This window comes from Dromiciops gliroides, chromosome 1 (genome assembly GCF_019393635.1).
Source record: "Dromiciops gliroides isolate mDroGli1 chromosome 1, mDroGli1.pri, whole genome shotgun sequence".
Taxonomy (NCBI): Eukaryota; Metazoa; Chordata; class Mammalia; order Microbiotheria; family Microbiotheriidae; genus Dromiciops; species Dromiciops gliroides.
Genome location: NC_057861.1, coordinates 550,872,509 through 550,896,895, shown reverse-complemented (window position 1 = coordinate 550,896,895; position 24,387 = coordinate 550,872,509). Strand labels below are relative to the sequence as shown.

General features: G+C 38.8%; 1 protein-coding gene across 1 annotated transcript in view; it reads left to right on the top strand.

Moving 5' to 3' along the window:
- The window catches only part of SUSD1 (sushi domain containing 1), a 341,419-nt gene extending 329,392 nt beyond the window's left edge, over positions 1–12,027 (top strand). The window contains exon 18 of the mRNA XM_043975620.1: positions 10,300–12,027. Within this exon, the coding sequence (XP_043831555.1) occupies position 10,300 (1 nt within the window). The 3' untranslated portion in view covers positions 10,301–12,027. The remainder of the gene's footprint in view (positions 1–10,299) is intronic.
- Positions 12,028–24,387: the final 12,360 nt, after the last annotated feature.

Sequence of the window (24,387 nt, the reverse complement as noted above, 5' to 3'; positions counted from 1 at the left end):
TTCTCATTTTCAATTTTATCAATCTCTCCTTTGATTTTCAGGATTTCCAATTTGGTGCTTAAATGGGGATTTTTAATTTGTTCATTTTCTTTTTCTTTTAGTTTCATATAAGTATTGCTTTGTCTGTATCCCATAAACTTTGGCAAGTTGTCTCATTGTTGTCATTCTCTTTAATGAAATTATTTACTCTTTTTATGGTTTATTCTTTGACTCACTTATTCCTTAATATTAGATTATTTAGTTTCCAATTAATTTTTTATCTAAACAGGGAGATATTTTCAAGAAATCTTTTAGTTCCAGTCAGTGTTCTTCCTGACTATGTCAAAGCAAAAGACTGTCTACCTCTATTTCATGCTTACAAGGGGCAGGGATCCCCAAGTTCCTGATTCCAGAGTGGATGGTAGTCTCTTGCATTAGGAATTTCTACCTCATATGTAATGGCAAACTCTCTTTTTTTTTTTGTATTCATGTCCATTTGATTTGTTTGGAGCACCTTTGGATGCTTTGTAGATACTTGGCTGATGGACAAGTGACAGCTGGGCTGCCGTCATCAGAATAAGTCTGAATACTATGGGAATAGACAGCTATGAGCTTCTTCAGTTCACAATAATCAGTCTTGCTTTGGTTCCAAAGCTGGTGGGTTGAATATGGTTAAAAACTATGTGACTGTACTAAACCCTCCTGCTTGGTGAGACAAGCTTGTCATGTAATTATTCACACCCTAGGCTTGGAGATCATCTTAGAACTTGGGTAGTTTGGCCCAGGACTATACTGGGAACTAGAGGCAGGCCACATATGAGACGACTCTCTCTCTCAGTGGGATTTCCCTGTAATCTCTCTTGACTCTTGAGACACATCATTCGATGTTTCCTGGAGCCCTCTGGTTTTCAAGAGTTTCTCTTTTACACTCCAACATTTTTTTCCTGGTTTCTTGCTCTACCAATCACGTTCTGGAATTGAATGCAAAGAAAGAGTGCTGTTTTCAAACCTTCCCCTTCTTCCTTTCAAGTAACTGCTGGTTGGGAGTTAGGTAATTTAGATTCATTCTTGGCTCTGTACTTTACTATCTGTGTGACCTCTGGCTAATAATTTAAGATGTCTAGGTTTCAGGTTTCTCAACTGTAGAAAGAGAGAGGCTTGTACTGGTAAGCCTCTAAGGATCCTTCTAGCCCAGTGCTGTGACCTCCTTGACAGAGAGGTGGGCTGTTCATATCCACTCTATATTTTCTTTTGGAGTACCTGTGTGCCTTCTATACAGGTTTACATATGTCACAATTTAACTTAAAATAAAATAACTAAGAGCCACATGGATTCTCACTATGGTTCTGATATCCAGTTGTAACTATGGAAGAATCATACATATCTTATAAGACTTTTGTCTTAAAATGAGAAAGAATCTTCTGTCACCTGCGTACATGTTGACATTTGAACTTTGCAAGGATGTGATTTGATTTACATCTAAATCCACAGGTAGCTGAGATGCTCTGTGCAACTTGCTCTATCTTCATCCCCTCTAAGTCACAAATTCTTTATTGACTCTTGTTCCTCAGCCCAAGTTTTTACCTTTCTAGGATAATAGATTTACAGCTGGAAGGCACTTCAGGGTCCAACCCTAGTTCAACCCCTTCATTTTATAGATGAGGTAACTGAGGCTTAGATAAGTTAAGTGGCTTGTCCAATCTAACAGACATTAAATAAAAGAGGCAGAATTTGAACCCAGGTCCTCTGATTCCAGAACCAATGCCCTTTCCACTATACCACAGTGCCTCCTTGCTGAGCAACCTTGCTTCATTCCTTTAAATAATTTGGGTTTTTTCCTGCTTTGAGACACCCTCTGAGCTGTTTATAAAGAGCATTTATTTTGGCATTTATACTCTGTATTTTTGGTTAAGTATCTGCTAAGATCTAAAAGGATCAACTGCTCTAATATTAGAGGCAACTGGCTCTTGCTTTTAAGACAAGTTTCTTTTAGAGGTGACAAGGATCTGTCTCTATCCCTATGGCAGCGAAAACAGAAGAGCAGAACGAGCTGATGAGTTTGGATGACCCTCATAAAGCGGGCTGGGAAAATTCCCATGATGCCTGGTAGTTTGCTGGGCTGCTATTCTTTGAACCATTTTCTTTCTGTAGCCTTCTAAAATGAAATTACCCTTTTCTTCCTGAAGCAGTATAACAAATCTTTTCTATGGCATACCAGTGGTGTCAAACTAAAATAGAAATGGGGCCACTAAACCATACATAAGGATCCTTGTGGACTGCACATTGACTTAGAAAACCACATATTGACATTATTTATGTTCTGTTGTATTTTTATTTTGTTAAATAATTCCCAAGTACATTTTTAATCTGGTTCAGGTCACACTGGGGAGTTCCTCTAGGGTACACAGTGATAGATTTTCAAAAATGTCTAAGTTAGTTAGGATATCAAATATTTAATGTCTTATTTCTTCATGTTCATCAGTGGACAGCCAGTTACTGCCATCTGTCCCTTTACCACATTAGCACTTAATTAGAATGCCTAGCAGGAAGCTTTGCACATAAGTTGTTGTTAAGTCACTTTTTTCAGTCATGTCCAACTCTTTTTTGGACCCCCATTTGGAGTTTTCTTCGCAAAGATACTGGAATTATTTGCCATTTCCTTCTACAGCTCATTTTACAAATGAGGAAACTAAGGCAAACAGAATGAAGTGACTTACCCAAGGTCACACAATTAGTAAGTGTCTGATGCCAGATTTGAATTCAGGAATATGACATCTAGCACTTTGTCTACTGTGCTGGTTAGCTGCTCATATCTGACACATAGTAAGTGCTTAATTAGTTGGTTAAATACTAAATTTGGAGTCAAGACGACCTGGGTTTGAATCCTTTCTCAGAAGCTTACTATCTTTACAAAAATCACCTGAACAAATCACCTAACTTTTTTGATCTTCTCTTTCTTTACCCGTGAAGTGAGGAGGTCTAACTCCATGACCTGTAAGGTCCCTTCTAGTTCTATATCTACAATCTGAGGATCTTGTATATTATCTTTCCTGTATTGTTCCTCCAATTGCTTGAATTATTTAATCATTATTAATATTAAATTACAGTAATTAATATGTTATTAATTATAAGTTTGCCATAACTCCATCAGAAACTTTGAGTTCGAGAACCTTCTGGACTCTATGGGTGCTCAATAAATATTTAATTGATTGATTGATTTTGGCTACTGTGAGTATCCACCGATGAGAATCTATCAGGTTCTGAGAGTCAATCCTTCCATCTCTCGTATTTCTACCTTGTCTCCCAACTGTGGATCCTCTTTTAGCCAAAGCTCTTACTTCGTTCTATACCAAAGCAATCTGACAGCTATCTGCCAGGGAGCCGCTGCCCCTGAGATAATGGGACTTCCCCTCTCACCAGTTCTTCTTGCCACCCTCTACTCACATTGTGTCACTGACAACAGTGATCCAGAAAACTGAGATGGTGGAAGGGTGGAATGAATATGAGGGGAAGACTATCAGATTCCTGAACCCTCTAACAAGTTCCCAGAAGAGAACAGAGGAGATTCCAGGAGATGTCAAAAGGATGTTGATGTTACTGACATCACTGAACAGTCATCAACCAAAATATTTAGTGGTCTCTGTGCCCAAGACCTCAAACAGCTCTCAGCACAGATAACAAAGATCACACAGATATGCAGGGAAGATTACCCAGGGGTAACAGACACCAAAGCTGCACTGCTCTGCCACACAACTCTTATTAATAACAGCACACATTATGCAGAGCTCTTATGGTCTCATTTGATTTCCAAAATAACTCTCTGAAGTAGGTGCTATTATCATCACCAATGTAGAGATGAGGAAATTGAGGCCGAGATATTAATGCCTTGCAAGGATCACACAACCAATAAGTGTCTGAGACAAAATTTGAACTCAGATCATCCTGATACGAAGTCCGCCACTGTAGGCACTGCACCACCTAGCTGCCTTGTTAGGCTTGTCTCTCCCAGTCTCTCCCCCCAAAGAGCCCCCTACCTCATCCTTTCCTTTTCTCTCTCAACTCTGAAACTGCAGTATAAGGGACCTTTTCCCAACTCTTCTTTTCTACTGTAAGTGCCCTCCCTGGGGGACTATTGGCAGTGATTGCTGCTGGTCCACTCCTATAACTCAAATGGTTTTCCTTCCTTATTGTGTTAACAAGGAAAGAGAAGGAACAAGGAGAAGAGGGAATAAAAACAACCACAATAATAATAGCAGGGTTTATTTAGGATTTGCACAGGGCTTTAGAAACCTCACTAGAAATTCCAAGAAATCAAAATAATTTAAAGTCACATAAAAATGCTCTAAATCATTATTGATTGGAGAAATGGAAATTAATACAGCCTTGAGAGATCATTTTATGCTTCCAAGATTGGCTAAAATGTTTAAATGGGAAAGTGACAGAGGTTGGAGGGAACATGGGGAAAAATGGGACACTAATTCATTGTTGGTGGAATTGGAAACTGATCCAATAATTTTGGAGAGCAGTCTGGAATTATGCCCGAAGAGTTATTAAACTGCTTATACCCTTTGACCTAGCAACACCACTATTAGGTCTATTTCCAATGGGGAAAAAGGAAAAGAACCTATATGCTCTATAATGTTTAGAGCAGCTCTCTGTGATGGCAATGAAGTGGAAATTGTAGAGATTCCCATCAATTGGGGAATGACTGAACAAGTTGTACTCTATGGTTGTTATGGAATACTACTGTGCTGTAACTATATATATATGTATATATAATATATATAATGATGAGCTCAATGATCTTAGAAAAACATGGATAGACTTGCACGAAATAATGAAGAGCAAAATGAGCAGTATACAGTAACAGCAATATTGTTTTAAGAAGCATTTTTAGCAAGTAAGCCATTTTGACTATTATAAATATCCAAATTAACTATAAAGGACATATGAAGAAAGAAGCTATCCACATCCAGAGAAAGAACTGATAAATAGAAGTATTTATAGAATAATTTTACATAGTATATACTTATTTGTTTCTAATGGTAGCCATCTCTGGGGTGGGGGGCAGAAAAAAGAGAAAAAAAATAAATTTATACGATAACTTTATTATAAATTTAAAAGTAATACCAAGTTATAAATAATAGATGTGCAGTTTCACATGTAATCATCTTTTTTTATTATACTGTTATAAAAATGCTTTTTTATTCTATAAATTAAAAATAAAAGAAAATGTAAAAGAAAAAAATCCCTAAAGTATAATATGTTTATAATTATGACCAAAGGACATCAAGACAAAATCAAATGACATTTGTTATGCTTTGTTTAAGAAGGAAAAGAAGTGAATTTTTTATTCAAAATAAGTTAAATGGGAAAAATAATGTCCTGGCATCGAAAAGGGGGAAGATTCTGTCATCTCGAAAATTCATTACAGGTCATAACTAAATTCTGAAATGGGGAAATAGTTAACAAAATAAATAAAAATATATTAGAACATAAAAAAGGAAAAGAAATTAAACTTCAACCTCATCACATCAGTAAAAGGAGGGATGGAATAAGTTGAATTTCTAAGGTCTCTTAGAATTTTAGCTCTGAAACCCATAATTCTATGGTGCCGACACCATATGAGTAACAGTATGCTTCCTGAGAGAACCTTTCAGGGTTTTGCAATACTTTCCTTACTCCAGGATCTCCCATACCTGAACCAAAGGAATTCTTTACATAGGCATCATCTTATTCTATGCTCACAGTGTCTGGAACAGTTTTGTCCTATCTACTCTCCAGATATGGGCAGCGAGGTGGTGTAGTGGATAGAGTGCTTGTCCTAAAGTCAGGAAGACTCATCTTCCTGAGTTCAAATATGACCTCAGAAACTTACTAGCTCTGTGACCCTGGGCAAATCACTTGACTTTGCCTCAGTTTCCTTATCTGTAAAATGAGCTGGAGAAGAAAATGGCAAACCACTCCAGTATCTTTGTCAAGAAATCCCCAACTGTGGTCAAGAATTGGACATGACAAAATTAATGAATAACAGTGACAACAAATGTGTGTTACTCAACTCACTTGCTGCTCCAGAATGAACCTCCCTCTCCCTCCAATTGCTTCAAGCTTTCTGGACAGAGATACAGAAAAAAATTTGTGATTATATCATTATAGGTGAGAGAACTTGATTTATTGTTTTCTTGATCGTGTAGATCCAGAGTCTTAAAAAAATAGAGGAGCAGCGAGGTGGCACAGTGGATAGAGCACTGGCCCTGGACCTCCTGAGAAAGAACTGATTTAGTCTGAATGCAGATCGAAGTATACTATTTTCTGTATTTTTTCATGTTTTTCCCCTTTTGGGTCTCTGTCTTCTTTTATAATATGACTGATACGATAATATGTTTTGTATGATTGAACATGTATACCTATATCACATTGATTATTGTCTCAGGGAGTGGGGAGGTAAGAAAGGGAGAGAAAATTTGGAACTCAAAAAAAAATTTTAAATGAATATTAAAAATTGTCTTTACATGTAACTGGGGGGGAAGAAAATATTAATTTTTAAAATTTACCAGAATACTACTACTACTACTATCATTTTCATCATTATCATCATCATCATCATTATTATTTTAAGTCTGGCTTAATGATCTTATAAATTGAAACTGTCCATTATGCTAAATTTTTTGCTAAACAAAACTGAAGACCTTTTTCTTATTCAATAAAGGAGTTTCTTGTCCTAACTCTGTCTACTTCCTTCCTTTCTCTCATAATTGCATTATTCTAAAGCACATTTTTTTTTTTTTGGTGAAGCAATTGGGGTCGTGTCAAATGTCTGAGGCCAGATTTGAACTCAGGTCCTTCTGAATCCAGGGCCGGTACTCCATCCACTGCACCACTTAGCTGCTCCCTAAAGCACATTTCTTGAGCTAGGTCCTAGTCTGCATTTGTCTCAAACTAATGACAATATCACAATAATTCAACACAATTTTAAATACTTAGATTTCTATTGAAGATCCAGTTTTAAAAAAAAGGGGGAAGCTAGGTGGTGCAGTGGACAGAGCACTGGCCCTGGATTCAGGAGGACCTGAGTTCAAATCTGGCCTCGGACACTTAACACTTACTGGGCAAGTCACTTAACCCCAGTTGCCTCACACACACACACAAAAAGATCCAATGTCTTCCACAAAGTAAGACTGTTCCAGGTGCTTTAGATAGCTATTTTTCTATAGAATTTGATGTGAGAAATCAGTACATAGAACCTAACTCCTAAATCATTAATGTAGTAGAGAAATAAGAATACATTATCTGAGATTTAGAATTGAAAGGGCCTTAAAGGCCATACAGTTTAAACTTGTTCATTTTACATATGAGGAAACTGAGTCCCCAGGAAATTGTAACTTTTCCAAGATCATACACTGAGAAGTGGCAATGATAATAACAATAGCTAGAATTTATGTAGTGTTTTAAAATTTGTGAAGCACTTTAAAATATTTCCTTTCATTCTTATAGCAACCTTGTGAAAGTAGGTTCTGATATTACAGTAGAGGAAACTGAGGCAAACAGAGGTTTAATGACTCAACCAGGGTCACACAGTTTAGTATTAGAGTTAGGATTTGAATTCAGGTCTTCTTAACTGCACATCCAGCACTCTATTCACTTCACTACCTACTTGGCAAATCTCAGAGGTGGGATTTGAATGAAGATCCATTAAAGCTAGGGCTTTTCTTTCTATACCATGTTGCCTCCCTTGCTATTTCTTATAATCAGAACGTTATATATACATCAGCTAGATTGTAACCTCCATTAGGGCAGGAATGTTTTACTTATCTCTGGCATCCTTCCTTAGTGCTTAGTACAGTAATCTGCACATGGTGCTCAATTAACAAATGATTTTTAAAATATCTTTGTTGATTACATTTTGAGCACCTTGGGGGCAGGAACTGGTTTTTCCCCCTTTCTTTGTATCCCCAGGACTTAGAACATAGGAACTGGCACATAGTAGGTACTTAATAAATGTTTGTTGACTTGAATCTTGTCAACAACACCTAATAGTAACTTGTAATACTCAAGTCCAGCTCTCTAAGATAGTGCAAATATCCAGACAGCTGTTGTTCAGTCATTTCAGTTGCCCTGTGCTAAGTAGGAATATAAATACAAAAAGGAAAGCCCATAGCTGCTCGGAAGAGTTTCAATTCTAATGGGAGAAGACAACATGCAAAGGGAAGCAGAAAAGGGGAGAGCAGGGAAGGTGCCTGATACAGAAGCAAGATGGAGAAGTTCTGCGGAGTCCAACTGGGGGAGGGGGAAATGGTTCAATGGGAAGAATGCTGGATTTGGAGTCAGAGAACTTGAAATTAAGCCACAGCTTTGCGACTTATAACCTTTGTCACCTCACGTCTCTTCTCTGAGGCTTCTTCCATATCTAATTCTCTGATCTCATGAACCATTAATGCCTACTCTTTGAGTCCAGTCATCCAGCCAGTTCCAAACCTGTCTATCCTATTGTCTAGCCCACCTCTCTCCATCTTGGCCACAAGGAAGTTGTGGGTAACTTTATTAAATGTTTTGCTGAAATCTAAGTTAAATAAAAGGTATCTACAGCATTTTCCTGATCTACAAGTCTTTCCCTGTTAAAAAGGGCAATGAGAAGTTGGGCAGCTAGGTGGCGCAGTGGATAAAGCACCGGCCCTGGATATAGGAGGACCTGAGTTCAAATGTGACCTCAGACACTTGACACTTACTAGCTGTGTGGCCCTGGGCAAGTCACTTAACGCCCATTACCCTGCCCCCTCCCCAAAAAGGGCAACGAGGTGAGTCTGACATGACCTCTTGTTGGTTCTTTGTAATTGCTACTGCCTTTTCCAGCTTTTCAGTCTTCAGTCTTGAATAATATGTCCAACACTATGATGATAGAAGGAATGACCTCTCCTGGATTGATTGCATCTGCAATTGGACTGTCCTTTGTCTCTATCATGTGACTTACCACCATCAAACTGGCCCCTGGTTCTATCTCAAATTTTTTTGTTCCAGTCAAAGTTCCTGGTTACGGTTCTTTTCATTTTATCGTAGGCAGTTCAAAATTAATGAAATTCACCCTTCTGTCTGTCAGTTTTTCAGCTATCATTATTTCAGTCTCTCCATGCCCATGAAGTACTCAAACTACTCTTTCCTTAATTTCTTGGCAGCAGAGATGTCCCTAATTCTTCAGCCAATGCCCAAGAAATCCGTACTTCTAGGAGATGAACTATTAGTAAGCTTCATTCAGGTGATGCTTTTTCACTTGCCCCTTATTCTTTACATTATTCTACCGTCCCACCTACACAGATCAGGATCTCTTCTTTTTCTTCTTTTTTCCCCTTGAAGCACTTCTATTTTTTCCAAGGAACGCTTCATTCTTTTTTTTTTTTTTAATTTTATTTATTTATTTTTTTTAGTTCTCAACTTTTGTTTATACATGCTTTACAATTTCAGATTTTTCTCCCTCCCACCCCTCCCTCCCCCCTCCCCTAGACAGCAGGTAATCTGATATAGGTTATATCTATATATCTCTATACATATACATATAGATATACACACACACACATATATATACACATAATAACATTAATCCTATTTCTGCATTAATCCTGTTACAAGAATCAGAGCAGTGATGCAAAACCTCAAAATAGAAAGAAAAAAAAAACCAACAGCACCCAAAACAAAAGAAATAATATGGTTCAATCAGCATCTATACTCCACAGTTCTTTCTTTCTTTTTTTTTTCTTGGATTTGGAGATCCTCTTCTATCATGAGTTCCCTGGAACTCTTCTGTACCATTGCATTGGTGAGAAGAATATAGTCCATCACAGTAGGTCAACACTCAATGTTGATGATACTGTGTACAATGTTCTTCTGGTTCTGCTCATCTCACTCATCATCAGCTCACGTAAGACCCTCCAGGTTTCTCTGAACTCTTCCTGCTCATCATTTCTTACAGGAACGCTTCATTCTTAAACCCCAAAGCATCCACAGGTAACTACGGTTTCCTCCCAGGGAACCATAAAATGGGAACGCTTGCCTGTTTTTACTAACATGACTGCTTGAGATTTCAGAAAAGAGAATGAAAATGAGCTGAGGCCATTAGGTTTACATATTACATAAATTGTCCATTAGCTTTGTCTGCAAAAGGCTGAGGTCTAATTTGAACACAGTGAGCTGTGTTTCAGGGGCTCAGAACAGCCATATGCCCTTTCTCTTAGCTCCTGGGAGTCAGAGGAGTGCAGCTTTGAGAAGGGCTTGATAGGGAAATGAGTAAAGCCATCTAGGTTAATGTGATTTTGTCTTTTTCTTTCCCAGAAAGTCAGCCAGCTTTGGGGTCAGGAATCGCTTCTGAAGATCACACAGAACCTACCTCAAATGCATCCTGAAAGTGAAGCAAGCTGAAAATGAGAAGCAGGACCTGACCAAAATGAATCTGTATCATTGAAGGGTGGTGATCAAGGAAGAGAAATCCTTGGACACAATTCCATGAAAGAGTCAAACTGTTTAAGGCAACTTTAGATATCCATAGACGGTCGTTGGCTTACGTAGGGAGAGCAATAGCGGCGATAGACATTAAACAAACCTGGTCCAGTTTACTGTGTATGTAACCCTATTCTGGTTGCTAACAATTTGGGAGGGGAGGGACATTTATAAAATGCTGTCAGACGGAGCAGTAAATGTTATTGGCAAAGCAAGCTGCTTGGCAGAAAATTGGAAGGAGGATTAATAGAGCGTGGAGATGAGGATAGGGATCCGACTAATGATTTCATGGGTACAGAGGTCTCCCAGGTGAGTTCATCCTCTACTCAGTGATCAAATCAATCATCCTAAAGGGAAGTTCTGATCACATCTGCCCTCCTATTCAATAAACTCCAGTGACTCCCTCTTATCTCCAGAATAAAATAAATGCTACCTTTCCAATGTTCTTACACCTAACTCCCCTCTTCCATGTTTCTTTGATCTGGGGACATTGACCTCCTTGTTGTTCTTCATGCAAGGCGTTCCACCTTCTGCAAGAAGCCTTTCTTGACCCCCTTTAATGCTAGTTTCTTCCCTCTGGGCTGATCTCCAATTCATCCTGTAGATAGCTTAATTGTACACAGTTGCTTGCATGTTGTCTCCCCTATTAGATTGCAAGCTCCTTGAGAAAAGGACTTCTTTTTGCTCTCCCCTCCTTTTATTATCCTTAGGGTTTATACAATGAATGCAATACAGTAGGTAATTAATAACTGTTTCTTGATTTGATGAAACTTCCTCTCCCAAGGTAGATCAGCATCTTCCCTCTCTCTAACAGTCTTAGAGAGTTACCTAAAGAATTAAGAGATTAAGTGACATGCCTAGGTTCCAAAGGAAATTATGTGTCAGGGATGAAACTCGAGTTCACTATCTACTATGCCATACTGCCTCAATCAGGAGAGCATGCCAAGAAATGGCCCAATCCGCTGGAAGAGCTGCCTAGAAGTACTGGGATAAACTGTGGCATGAGAAGCTGCAATCTCTTCTCAATGTACCAGTTCCACATTCTCCCCACTTGCCTGTGCACTGTAGCTGTCTTTCAGGAGGCTTAAAAACTTTACCCTGGACACATAAGTGGAAAGAACAGAGAAAGGAATAGTTGGAGGTAAAAAAAAAAACAACCCTGAATTCAAATTCCAGTTCTAATATTTACTAGCTTTGTGACCTCACGCAGGTCATTTCATTTTTCTGAGCCTCAGTTTGCTAATCTGTCAAATGGGACAAGCAGTACTTTCATTCTCTAACTCACCAGAGTACTCTCTCTAACTCACCAGGTTGTTGTGAGGATCAAATGAGAGAATGATCCATGAGAGTAGACACTGCATTTACAATAAAGTCCTACGTGAGATTTTTATAAAAGCCATACATAACTTGGACAGGGTGACAGGGCTTAGTCCAATGATGTCAAAATTTAGAGGAATTGAATACACTTACAGTTTTTCAACAATGTGGAAACAACTGAACTTAGCCCCTGATTAGCAAGAAAAATTAGTTAAAATAGGAAACATCTGGAAAGCAGGCTTCCCTTCCTCCGAAGGCTTCACCAAGTGAACTCCTCAGATGTATCCTACCCAGTTCTTCAACCAATCATCCGATCAAAAAAATATTTATTAAGTACCTATTGTGCATCAAGCATTGTGCTAGGGGTAGGAAAACATGAAACAGTCCTCAGCCTCAAAGAATGTATATTCCATTGGGAGTAACAAGATGTACAAATATAGCTACATACAATATAGATGAAAATAGTTACCAGGTGATTGTGTGTGTGTAGGTGTAGGTGTGTGTGTGTAGGTGTAGGTGTAGGTGGGGGAGACTAGCTTAGCTGAGTGTTGGAGGAATGTATGGATTCCAAGAGGCAAAGAGGGGAGAGTGTGCTTGCCAGTCACTGGGGTCGAGTTCAAGGGCACAGGGATGAGAGAGTATATGAGGAAGGTCAATTTGGTGAATTGAATCCATGAAGGGAAGTAATAAGTAATCAGGCTATAAAGGAAGGCTGGGGCAAGCTTGATAAAGGGCTTTAAATGGCAGAAGTATTTCTATTTGATGCTAGAGGTAATAGGAAGGTGCAGGAATCTGTTGATAAAGGGAGTGACTGTCAGACTTGTAATTGAGGGGGATAATTTAGTTTTTAGTTTTTAAAATAATAGACATTTTTATTTAAAGCTTTGAGTTCTTGAGTTCCAAATTTTATCCCTCCTTCCCTCTCCCTGACTTGGTAAGCAATCAGATGTGGGTTATACATGTGCAATTGTGTAAAACATTACCATATTTGTCACTTTGTATAAGAAAACTTGAATAAAAGAAAAAAAATGAAAGAAAGTGAAAAATAACATGCTTCAGTATGTGTTTAATTGATATCAGTTCTTTCTTTGGAGGTGGGTAGTAAGTATGCTTCATCATTAATCCTTTGAGATTGTCTTAGATCATTGCATTGCTGAGAATAGTTGTCATCCATAGTTCTTCATCAAACAATATTGCTGTCACTGTGCACAATGTTTTTTTCTGGTTCTGCTTGCTTCACTATACATCAGTTCATACAAGTCTTTCCAGGCTTTTCTGAAATCGTGGTTGTCATTTCTTATAGCTCGACAATATTCCATCACCATCATATACCACAGCTTGTTTAACCCTCAATTGATGAACATTCCTTTGATTTCCAATTCTTAGCCATTACAAAAAGGACTGCTATAATATTTTTGTACAAATAAGCCTTTTTTTCTTTTTTGGGATGTCTTTGGGATATAAACCTAGAAGTGGTATTGATGGATCAAAGGATATGCACATTTTGACAGCCCTTTGGGCATAGTTCCAAATTGCTCTCTGGAATGATTGGCTCTTTTCACAATTCCACCAACAGTGGGTTATCAGAGGGAAATCATTTTAGCAGATGTGTGGAGGATGGATAAAAGGGGAGAGAAGCTTGAGCTGGGCCACTAGTTAGCAGGCTATTACCATAGTCTGGCCAAGAGGTAATGGGAGGCTTCAATTAGGGTTATATGACTATGTGAATAATGTAAAAGGTATTTAACTGCTGGGCCCTAATCTGTGAACTCCTGGCTGGCTATCTGACTGCTTTTAATTTAGTATGGGGGGTGGCCAGGTGGCGCAGTGGATAAAGCACAGGCCTTGGATTCAGGAGTTCCTGAGTTCAAATCCACCCTCAGACACTTGACACTTACTGGCTGTGTGACCCTGGGCAAGTCACTTAACCCCATTGCCCCGTAAAAAAAAAAAAAAATTTAGTATGGGCCATTTAAAAATTCCCCCACTGCTTCTCCCAAACTACAAGAAAAAAGATTAGGAAGCCTCTGGTAGTCTCTTGCCTGAGTCTGGCCGGTCTGCTCCTCCAGCCACACCTCACTCTCACTTTTTTTCTCACTGTCTCTGTAGTCTTCCCCACTCTCTCTGTACTATTCCTGTAGCCTCCCATCTCTCTACTTCTCTCTCTCTGTAGTGACCCCCACTTCACCATAGTGACCCCTTTCACTATCTCCACTACTGAATATAAACCCATCTTTCTCACTGGACCCTCGGGCTGGGCTACGACTGCGCATACCAAGCTAATTCGCTGGTCACCCCAGGGCCATGGCGGCTTGAGGGAGCCATGTGTACCACGCCCAGGGCTCGAGGGGCTGTGCCCCCCACTGCGTGCCCTCCCCATGGGCTACACTGCATCATGCCCAGGACCCGGTGTTTTCATCCCTGCTGCTTAGCCCAGCTCTGAGACCCCTGCAGCTGAAACAGAGGGGGAGGGGGTGGCTCTGTTTGAAGCCAATTTTAGCCGCCTACAATAGAAAAGAGTATGGAAGTAAGAGATGTGAAGGGAGAGCTGACAAGACTTGGCAATTAATTGGATATGTGTATGAGAGTGAATGTTATATACATATATATGTAAAATATTTGTGTATATAAAAAATATATGTATATGTACATATATAAAAATATATATGTATCTGTACAAAAATATATATACTTATTTTTAATTTATCATCTCTGTACTATTGAACTATACACACACATGTTGTTGTTCAATTATTTTTCAGTCATATCTAACTCTTCATTATCTCATTTAGGGTTTTCTTGGCAAATATACTGAAGTGGCTTGCCATTTCCTTCTCCAGCTCATTCTTGCAGATGCAGAAACTGAAGCAAACAAGGTTAGGTGACTTGCCCAGGATCACATAGCTAGTAAGTGTCTGAGACCAGATTTGAACTCAGGTCCTCCTGATTCCAGGCCTACCACTCTATCCATTGTGCTACATATCTTTCCATTGTTGAGATATTAGATAATGAAAATTTGTAGGATCACACAATCAGCTCATTTGAATGACTTCCTCCAGCTCCATCCAGCATCATGTGAGTAGAAGCAGAGGATACAAATGGTAGGAGTAACCCAGGGTTGGGATTGGTAATGGTGGGACAAAGAATAGAGGGTAGTGTGCAGTTGAAGTGGCTAGAGAGTCAAGATTTGGAAGGGATGAAAGTGAAGCCCAAACAGCAGTGATGGGCAAAGCAGCTATTGAGGGGTGGAGAAATTGGATTAATAAAGTGAGATTGAAGATAGGGTGTTAGAAGGATTAAGGCATTGGGAGAAATTGCATTTTTGGATGTTGTAATAGGACAAATGAATTCAGTGCTCTTGATTATGGAAGTAGAACAGTGAAAGATGTTAAGATCAAAGGCTGAGGTGGAATGGGGGAGGAAGTGAAAGGAGTTGAGTAGAGTGAGGAACTGAAAAGTTAGGGTGTTGGAGAGAACATCTATTGGTTTCTAACATAAAGGTAGGAGTGGAGATAGAAAAGAAGATTGTGATCTAGGTACTGAGCTCTTTGAGAATGAGAGAGAATGACCTGGGAGTGGGTAGATAACATCCACCAGGATATGGATTGTATGATAAATGAGAATAGATAGAACTTCAAAGGAAAATAAATTGTTGAGTGATGGTTGGAGGTTAGGGGAAGGGGAGAGGAGGGTCTGAAAATGGAAGTGGAATGTGCCAACTCCATTCTCTCTTCATTCAACATTGTTCTAGGGTGACCTTCCGAACTGAATTCATCTTAGGAAGTTGACCTGAGGACCCATTTCCTACCTGGGTTAGTTTCCTGAGCCTTGTCCAGGGTACAAATATTGTCAGTTAAGTCTCTGATTGTTATTCTCCATGAGAGCACCCTAGTTTTCATTCCTCTGGATCTTAATCTCTATTCTTGGGACTCATAATACAGAAAGGGAAGTTCTCTCACAGAATTACTGGGTATGAGTCACACCCTTCCTTACCTCAAGCTAACTCTCTGAGAGGTGGGGGGGTCTCATAGGGGAGATTTTAAGGTTAGAGAAGCTTTGAGGCAGATAGACTACATCTGTCCTTCAGCCCATGTTCGATCCACCATTCAGCTGCCAAAGTGATTCTTCTAAAGTATGTCTATGTCACTTGTCTTCTCAGTGAGCCTCAGTGGCTTCCTCATACTCCCTTTGCTTGGCATTTGTCTCTTCATAACCTTTCATTCATTCATTCATTCATTCATTCATTTATTTATGTATTTATGTATTTATTTATTTTTGCAGTGCAATGACAGTTAAGTGACTTGCCCAGGGTCACACAGCTATTAAGTGTCAAGTGACTGAGGCCAGATTTGAACTCAGGTCCTCCTGAATCCAGGGCCGGTGCTTTATTCTCTGAACCACGTAGCTGCCCCTCTTTCCAATCTTCTTACATTTTTCTCCCTTCTGTTAACTCTATGATCTGCCTGCCATGGCCCTCTTGTTCCTTCAACACATTGCTTGATTTCCCATCTCCATACCTCTGCACTGACTGTTTCCCATGTTTCCTCTTAGTTTTCCTGTCTTTCTCCAAATCTTACCTTATTCAGGAGTTCTTTCCCAGGCCTACTACATGCTGATGCCTTTCTTTCTAAAATCACCTTCCTTGTACTCCATAGCTACCAGTTTATTAACCCTGTCTCTGCCATTAGAATGTAAGTTCTTTGAAGGCAAGGATTGCCTTTGCCTTTCTATGTGGTGGTATCCCTTTCTTTAAAAATGGAGAGTGGAAAGGGGTTGCAGTAAGGCCCAAATATGAGAACCTTTAAATAAGGACTTGAGAACAGAAAATTCTAATCCTTTGCCTCTAAACTCAACTGAATGAAACCACTTTTAAGAATATCAAAATATCAGGGCCACTTAGGGAGCACAGTGGATAGAGCACTGGCCCTGGAGGAGGACCTGAGTTCAAATCTGGCCTCAGAACCTTGACACTTACTAGTTGTGTGACCCTGGGCAAGTCACTTAACCCCAATTGCCTCACCCCCCCCAAAAAAAAAGAATATCAAAATATCTCATGTTCTGAGTGGTCCATAAATACCAGGTAACAGTTTATTGGACATTGATCTGGGTCTCAATCCTCACTACTCTTCACTGATAGTAAGATACAGATACCTTTTATTTATTGAAATTCACCAGATATAGGACTGGAAGGATTAAATTGCACTCTCTGATTGAAAAGTGCCATCTAAATGTAAAATGTGATCCTTTTATTGGCTGCCCTATTCCACAGGAAATAAACACTAAAGGTCTGGCTCCTAGTGATAATGTTTTATAATCATCTGTTCATTTTATTAGCTGACTCACAGGTTGGAAACTCCTCTTGTACTATTTTCCAGTTGCAGTGTAAACAGTCTTTCTTTTTTTTTTTAAATAAACATGGTTTTCATTATTATAGCTGGCTTGGATTTGTGCATGCATGTGGGGTGTGGGGGAAGGAAGTGAGACCACCATGGCAGAGACAGACAGGAGACAGAGAAGGAGAAAGAGACAGAGACAGAGTCAGTTACACACACACACACACACACACACACACAGAATGGTTTATGTGCTGTGTTTAAAACAACTGGAAAAGCGGATAATTTGAAATTGCTCCTTGGCAGTCAGTGTAAACAGCATTCCAGCCATTTAAGGCGGTTGAGAACAGACTCTGCTACCTAGGAAACTGCCAAACAATGTCTCCTTTATCTGTATTTTTAATTAGTTTCCTCATTTTCATCTCCATTTTCAAAAGCGGCTGCTCTGTAATTTGCTATCACATCCAAGGCTTTCTGTACATTTACCAGAGCCCCTCATCAGCAGTGCTTTGGAGGATTCTGATTGGTGCAGGTGTGTTGGGAGTCCAAAGAGTGCCTTGGGCCATGGAAATTTACCAGCTCAGAGTATAAATGGCACCTTTCTGACAGGGAACTTCTATTATGCCACTTTACCCATATAGCACTGGGTGTGATGAGGCTGGGGCAATCCCTCATTTTCTTCTGGACATGACAATTTTCTTGCTGGCTCATGACAAGTTTATTAGCTTCAGAGGACTGAGCATTGTTCTGCTTAATCTGTTCAATGTCAAAGAGCAAAATTCTCATCCTCTTCCACGTCATTATTGCTCAGGTCTTCTAGGCAACAGAGAAAGGAAGAGAAGACTTTCTTTTTTTTTTTTTAATTTTTTTTGGTGAGGCAATTGGGGTTAAGTGACTTGCCCAGGGTCGCACAGCTAGTAAGTGTTAAGTGTCTGAGGCCAGATTTGAACTCAGGTCCTCCTGACTCCAGGGTCAGTGCTCAATCCACTGGGCCACCTAGCTGCCCCAGAGAAGACTTTCTAACCGCATCACGAGTTTTAAGACAGAAGGGAACTAAGAGGCCATTCAGTCCAACCACCTCTTTTTATAGATGAAGAAACGGACTCAAAGAGATTGTGACTGGTGATAGGGTGTGGAAACTAAAGGGCAGAACAGGTTTTCTGACACCCACTCCAATCACATTTCTACTGTATCTCTGTCCACAGTGATGACATTACCAGGGCCTGTCTTATCTATCGATCTGCTTTGAACTTCTTTGAGAATTATGTTTCACAGACGGAAAATATTAATCAATCAAAGGTTGAAGAAGAAGAAATCTCTTTGAGTTTTCCACAGAAAAGAATAAAGATACTAATGTATAAGCCAGAAGACTAAATTTTCTTAAGAAGTACCACTATGTGGATGTGGGGGGAAACACATTCTCTAGCATATCACAGAGGTGATGACTATATGCCAGCATTGAGGATTCAAGTAGAATGAATGAAACAATCCTTCCTTACAAGGAGCTCTCAAAGTTTTTACAAATAAAATATGTTTAAGGCTTAAGAAAAAAAGGTAAGCAGTCCTCTCCCTCCGCATCCCATATGCCTCCCATAGCTCAATGGATTTAACCTGTTTGTGTGAGAAAAAACCGATTTCTTATTGCTGATAGGAAAATCTTTAAAATCTCATATCCCATGGAAGAACTGCCCTACCCACGGCAATAGGAAAGGCAGAGGGGTTTTTGGTTAATTTTAATTTTTAATTTTTCTTACTTTCTGTTGCATTTCCATGTTCCATGAGACTCTTGTCCCTCTCTCCTAGACCTAATTTGCTTATATTGACAGCAAAATACTGGAGATTTCCAATGTATGTCCAAAGAAATTTCCTTTTGCCTGTCAGTAGGGAAACTGTCTAGGAGCTTGTAACCTCGCTTAATTGGAGTTATTTGGTGTGTCCAGGCTAAGTCAGGGAAGGCTGCCTGTTTACTAAGCACTTTCTCTCCTAAAGTAGATGATTGTTCCCTCCCGGCTCATAAGCTGTGTGGTTTCATAGGACAATCAATTTAGAGCTGGAAGTGACCAGGGAAATCATCTTAATCACTGTCCCTCATTTGACATTTAAGATAAGGAAACTGTATCCTAAAGAGGTTTATGGAATTACCCAAGGTCACATGGGTAGTTAGTGTGAGCTAGGATTTGAATTCTGGTTCTCTGACTCTGGATGCACTGATTTTCCCATCACCTTTTATTGCTCCTTTGAAAGGAAGAGAATCATGGAAATCAAGGGAATGCCCATCAATCGGGGAATGGCTGAACAAGTTGTGGTATATGAATGTAATGGAATACTATTGCATTGTAAGAAACGATGAGCAGGAGGATTTCAGAGAAACCTGGAAGGACTTACATGAACTGATGCTAACTCAGAGGAGCAGAACCAGGAGAACATTGTACACAATAACAGCAACATTGTGTGATTAGCAACTGTGATAGACTTGGCTCTTCTCAGCAGTACAATGATTCAAAACAATTTCAAAGAACTCTTGATAGAAAATGTTCTCAACATCCAGAAAAAAGAATTGTAGATTCTGAATGCAAATTGAACCATACTGTTTCTACTTTTGGGCTGTTTTTTTCCCCTTCTTTTTTGAAGTTTTTTTCTTGTGTTCTGATTCTTCTTTCACAAGATGACTAATGCAGAAATATGTTTAATGTGATTGTACATATATAGCCTATATCAGATTGCTTTCCATCTTGGGGAGGAGGGAAGAAAGGAAGGGTGGGAGAAAAATTTGGAACTAAACATCCTATGAAAACAAATGTTGAAAACTATCCTTACATGTAACTGGAAAATAATAAAATACTTTTATTTTTTAAAAAAGAGGAAAAAAAAGAAAAGAAGAGAATCGGGGGTACGAAGAAAGCTAGAAAGAAAATGAAACCAGAGTTCTCTAAGTGTTGCTCTTATAGAGTTTAATATATATCTGAGTTGGTAGTATAATTATAGCCATCTTGCTTCAAGATGATGGTCTCAGGTTCACTCTAAGACGTATCTACCTTGTATCTTGGACAGTATACAAGGTGTTTAGTTCCTGATGTGCAGAGCTAACTTTTATACAGTGCTTACTGTGTGCCAGGCACTGTATTGAGCACCCTACAATTATCTCTTTTGAGGTAGGTTCTATTGTTATCTCCATTTTATAGTTGAGGAAACTGAGGCAAACATTAAATAACTTGCCCAGGGTCACACAGCTAGTGAATGTCTGAGGCCAAACTCATCTTCCTGACTCCTTTGGAAGGCAGTCTGGAGATAGTTAAAAGGGAGGAGGATATTGAGAAGGACATAGTTGCAAACAAAACAAAATTTCTGATCTTTAAGGGGGGAATTAAAAGGGGAACAAGAATTAGAATCTAAGGGGGTGGTCTCCATCAATTAGGGAATGGCTGAACAAATTATAGCAGATGAAGGTAATAGAATATTATTGTGACACAAGAAATGAAAAAGGAGACAATTTCAGAGAATCCTCTGTAGTACAAAGTGATACAGAGTGAAGCAGGAGAACAATTTATACAGAGATAACAACATTGTGAAGAAAAATACTTTGAAGGATTATAATCAGTGTAATGCCAAACCACATCTCCAGAGGACCTATGATGAAGAATGTTATCCATCATCTGGCAGAGGTGATAGATTGAAAGTGAAGGAAGAGACATAGTTTTGGACATGGCCACTGTATGAATTTGTTTTGATTGACTATGTTTGTTACAAATTTTCTTGTTTGTTCTTGGTCTTTAATGGGAGGGGTCAAGGGAGGAAAGTGTGATCGATATTGATGTCCCCCAAAAGAGAACTATCACAGCATTTTTAAATGCACAAAGGAGAAAAGGACACTGAGAAGGAAGTGTATCATTTAAATTTCTAAATGTAGGTTCTAATCTGTCCCCCCAGTTTTGGGGGGAAACTGACTAAAATCACTGATAAACAAGTTTAAGGTTTTTTTCCAAGGGTTTATTGAAAGATAGTAAAAGAAAGAGAAAGATTGAGAACAGAATTCCTATAACCTGGCAATCCTATCTTTCCTCAACTGCTCTGTGTAGTCCTTTCCTCAACTCATCTGTGTAGTCCCCTGCTGCCACCACGATGTCAGGAACCAAAAGAGAGACAGAGCTCCCTCTCTTTCCTCCTTCCTGTCCCCTCCCAGAAATGGGAGGTTCTTCAAGCTGGTTGGTTGACTGGGTGGGAAGTTCAAGGTTTGTTAGCTTCTTAGAACCATGTTTTCTTAAGTACTCTCAAGTACCAGCCAGATGTGCTTAGAATCTAGTCAACTAGTAATCCAGTCAAATCAGCCAGTAATCCACTCAGGTGGGCTCCTGAGTATCTGCCAAATCTCATCTATCACATTCCATTATCTTGACAGAAACAAGACAAGTGTGATGATAGTTTTGAGAGTAATGGGTGGAATTTATTCTATATTATTAAAAGCCTGGTAAGTGATGAGAAAAGGAGATCTGAATCCATATACAATCCTCTTATTCCCCTTTCTGCTCTATATATGGAAATAATTTTTTTTGGTGTTTCAGTGAAAAATAAAAAATAAAATAAAAGGCAGTCTCACTGTGTGTATTCTGAAGATGGCAATGTAGGTAGAGATTCCTGTATGTTTAGGATGATTTTGAAACTGAGAAATAGACTGGAACCAATGAAATGAATATTCCCTTGAATTAAATGCCATCACAGTAGACATGCACAGAATATCTCCCAGCTATTTGCTGTCTTGTTGTGGTCCAAACTATTGAATAAAGACAGAAAAAAGTATACATTTTAACAAAAATTTGGGGGAAAAAGATTTGATAGCCCTATGGAGAAATCTTTGAATCTTTGAAAATACACATTTTTAATGACTACATGCCATTACAAAAATTGATCTTATACTAGGGCATAAAAAACTTACAAATAAATTCAGAAAAACAACTATTGTATAGATCCTATGTAGAACATAACTCAAAAACTGTAATCAATACAGGAAATATAAACAAAGATACAAAACCAAGATGGAAACCAACAATAATGAGAGTCAAAATGACAAATCATAGTGTGAAAATATCAATCAATGCTAGGCTAGGAGGGCTGGGGTTCTTGCCCCCTTCCTTCCAACTTAGAGGCCCCTCTCTCTATCCATAAGCTTGAACTAGATTTGGTCCCTAGGGAGCCTGACCACCTGAAAGAATAGTCAGACTCTTTTTTATAGCAGGCTTTGGTTCTTTACACCTCCACCTCAGAGCCCAAAGGAAGAAAAAACACACAACTTAAATCTTAGGTTTGCCTCATTTATAGAGTCTCTCCTAAAATGAAGAAGTAGAAAGATACTTCAATGTAAAATGGGGTTTTTCCCCCTAGGAGTTTGACCTTAAAAGAGAGAAAAGATCTAAGATGATAGCTTGAAGGAATGACAGGTTCAAGTGAAGAATTGTTTAGATGACAAAGATCTGGATAGGTTTATGGGTATACAGAGAAGGAGCCAGTGGATAAAGAGAGATCGAAGATTATACATAAAGACAATGATCTAAGGGGTAGACTCTAAGAGGAGATTGGAAGGGATGGGGTCAAGAGGGTAGAGAACTCAACCTTTGTTAGAAGGTTTACCACTTCTTCAGAGACTGGGAAAAGGTAAGAAAGAATTGGGGGATCCCAGGAGGGGAATGAAGTACCTGGGGGGAAAGGGAGTTCAAGAGAGATGACCACTATTTTCTTGGTAATCTATCAGATGCTAAAGGGAGTGAAAGGTGCTGGCTTGAGGAAAGAAAAAAGTTTGGAACAGTTTCTGTTGTGAATGTAACAGAGAGTCAGTCAGGGAAGAATAAAAGGATTGACATTCAGTAGAGAAGGTCCCATTGAGGTAAGATAACAACTTTGTGGCTCAGTGGACAAAATTGGGTGACCTCTTCTGGCAGCAAGTTGGAGCAGAGAAGATGGATATTTGGAGTAACTTAGAAACTTGGATTTGTCATGACAAAAGTGGTTAATAGGAATTCAAGATTAGAAAACAGTGTAACATTAAAGAGGTTAACTAAAGGATCAAGCTTTCAAAAGAAGGAAAGTAAGACCATAACAAGGGTAAGGGTCTAGAAATACAGGAAGGGATAGAGTGACTTGAAGTATAATGATAAAATGGGTAATTTCATTAATCTAAAATTGAAAGGTTTTTTTTTTTTTACACAAAATCAATGCCACTAGAATAGGAAGAAAAGATATGGATGGGGAGGTGAGGATCTTTACATTAAAAAAGCAATAGAGTATTGACAAGAATGGATTAAAATAAGAGCTATAACAACATAAATGGAGGGAAAGGATATGAACTGAAAGTTTTTAAAAGAAAAAAATGACAACTATTAATGCTGATGTGAAAAATGTTCAAAATTACTGATAATCAGAGAAATTCAGATCACAGCAACACAAAGTTATTACCACTTACCCATCAAATTAACCATGGTGGTAACATATAGAAAAATTCAACACTAGCAGAGTTGTGAGAAAGGCGTGCTAATTTACCTCTCATGAAGCTGTATATTGCTTAATTGTTCTAAAAAACAGTTTTCAATTATGAAAGAAAAGTTACTGAATTGGTAATATCCTTCAACCCAGAGAGTGTAACTTTAAACCACAAGACAGGAAGATTGTACCTTCCACACGTACAAAAATATTCATAGTATTTTAAGAGTGCGAAGCTACAAACTACATAAAATTTTGGTGAAATAGCTAAACAAACAGGGATATAAGAATGTAATGGAACGATATTGCAGTTTAAGGAATAATTAGAGTTAGGAAGACCTGGATTCCAATTCTGCCTTTGATGTATACTGGCTGTGTGACCCTGGGAAAGTTCTTAACTTCTCAGTGCCCATAGGCAACAGCCCAAGATTGAAGAAAATTGAAGAAAAATTGAAGAAAAGGCTCCTGCTTATGGTCAAGGGAGTTTACTCATCAAAGTATTCCTTTTATTAATAAAATCATAGGTCCTTTCCTCCCCACCCACTCTGGAAAGGGAAATGATGAATAAGAATTAAGAGAAACATGGGAAGAAGACTTGAATGAAGTGAAAAAAGCAAAGACAAATGGACAACACAAAAAGGCAGCAAAATTCAGGTTTCATACAATGCATGATGTTGGCACCAACTTATTAAAATTAGAGCATAAGTCCTTGCTTTCTGTTAACAGATGGTAAGCCACAAAAATGGAAAGTGACAAGTAGAGCAATCACTCTATTAGATGGTTTTGCTAAACTATTGTTGGGAAA